Raw genomic sequence first — 1985 nt, 5'->3', positions numbered from 1 at the left:
ATATGATGTCTACCGTGTCTGGCACTGGAGCTAGAATGACAAATGGGCACAGACAACGCCTGCCCTCACATAGCTGACAGTCCAGGTGGGGAGATGGCTGTTAATAACTCACAGACCTTTATTTACTTGGATTAATGGCGCGGATAAGAGAGTGCTATGAGATGAAGTTGGAAAGGCAGGATGTGTGAGATTTGAAGAAATCTGTGTTTGCCTGAGGGTATCATCTTGATCCAATTGGTGACCAAGAAAAGTGACAGGCAGTCGCTGGGTTTGGACGACGAGTTGGCAGCTGGACAGGAGAGACGGCGAGACGTCAGGATGATTACGTCTAGTTTTTCAAGCTTGCTGGTGAGGATGATCTGAACTGGTACTTCGGCAGTGAGGTGAAAGGAGTTCCGAGAGCGCTACCGTAGATGACAAAGTCGTCATGATTGTTTTCCAAGCGTGATCCCTCAAACCCAGGGTGCCTCTACCTTTTAGGAACTTCAGAAACCGAAAGGGATTCCTAACAACTCTTCTCTCATCCCAAATGGGCAGCTGTCTCCCATTCCTAGCCTGTGAACCAGCTCTTCTCTGGCGCACTCCCCTTCTGGCTGCTGTCAGAGCTTTTCTAACGCTGAGCTGCCCCCTAGTGGAAACTCAGAGTTCACACAGCACAGACTCGTAGCTGTTAGTGTTAGTCATGCATCAAATTACTTGGGTATCTCAAGTGAGCAGTGTAGACATTTCACTTCCTTCTTCTTCTTCTTCTTTTTCTTTTTTTCGGTAGTTTTGTCATCTGGCGTGTACACTCGCCAGAGAGGGACAGGGGGAGTGAAAAGGAAATTGAGAAAGCACCCCCCAAGGGGGGGGGCTGTGCTGCAATCCCTTCTCCTCTCGCAGGTTTTTGAAGCCACAGGGTCTGGGCCTTGAACCATAAAGTCAACCGTGTGGGATCCAGCTGTCTTAACCACTACATCACCTGCTGACCCAGACACTTTACTTTTTAAAAACCAGGTGATGAGCAAGATGAGGCCCAATGATTTTGCCATTAAATTCCCACAGGACTTTGCAAAATGCTTGCTTTTTTAAATTTTTATTTTTTTTTTATAAACATCACGTAGTCAGTTTTAGTTAATTATATAATTTGCCATTTGTATATTATTTATTTAAAATGTGTCTTTCCCTTTATGCTGTGTTTCTCAGGTACAGGAAGTCAGGAGGTTCTTATTTCAATACCTGATGCAGCCTTTAAGTCCTTCTCTGCCTCTTTTATCTTTAGCAAAATGTATTTTGTTTTTTAATAGGCCCATCTACTGATGAGCACAACATACAGTTTCATCACTGAGTAGAATTTGCAGTATTTCACCCATTTATTCACTTGCTCATCTGTTTGATGAACATTTCTGTGTGCTAAGCAATTTAGGAAAATAAGTTCCTTATGGGCTTATGCTTGTTGTAGACTTAAGGTTAGGCATTACTGAGAATAAAAATTAAATCTACAAAGCAATTTATTACATTTTGAAAATATTTACATTGTATGTTACGGGTTACGGTTTTATCTTTTTGTGGTTTCATTATGCCTATCTTGCATCGTCTGCTTTGGTTTTTCTCCACTCAGCCCATCTGTCAGGCAGCCTATCAGAACGACTTTGCTCAAGTGTGGCGGTGGGTGAAAGAAGACAACAACTACGTCAATGTTCAAGATGGCTTTAACGGAGACACGCCCCTGATCTGTGCTTGCAGACGTGGGAACATGAGAATTGTTTCCTTCCTTTTAAGGAGAAATGCTAATGTCAACCTCAAAAACCAGGTGAGTCTGTGACACGAGTGAAGAGTGTAACTTGCTTTTCTCCTTGAATGGCTGGAGGTGGTGAATGTCATTTTAAAAATTCTTGTTACTCCTACTACCAACAATACTTTTCTTTTGCTTTACTTTTGAGAGATTGACAACCTAAAGTTATTTTGTTAGACTAAAAAGCAAAATAAAATTTAGTCCTACCAGC

General features: G+C 42.3%; 1 protein-coding gene across 3 annotated transcripts in view; it reads left to right on the top strand.

Annotated features, from left to right (window-relative positions):
• Window positions 1-1985, top strand: part of ANKRD22 (ankyrin repeat domain 22) — a 37795-nt gene that overhangs the window by 10908 nt on the left and 24902 nt on the right. For all 3 annotated transcript variants that reach the window (XR_001370343.2, XM_027771483.1, XM_006147606.3), the window contains exon 2: window positions 1601-1792. Coding sequence is in view for 2 of the 3 variants with exons in the window: in XM_027771483.1 (XP_027627284.1) it covers window positions 1601-1792 (192 nt within the window). In the remaining variant the exon portion in view is untranslated. The remainder of the gene's footprint in view (window positions 1-1600; window positions 1793-1985) is intronic.

This window comes from Tupaia chinensis, unplaced genomic scaffold (assembly GCF_000334495.1).
Source record: "Tupaia chinensis unplaced genomic scaffold, TupChi_1.0 Scaffold000217_1, whole genome shotgun sequence".
In the NCBI taxonomy this organism is placed as follows: Eukaryota; Metazoa; Chordata; class Mammalia; order Scandentia; family Tupaiidae; genus Tupaia; species Tupaia belangeri.
The sequence above is the reverse complement of the archived record's forward strand: the minus strand, read 5'-3'. Positions and strand labels throughout refer to the sequence as shown.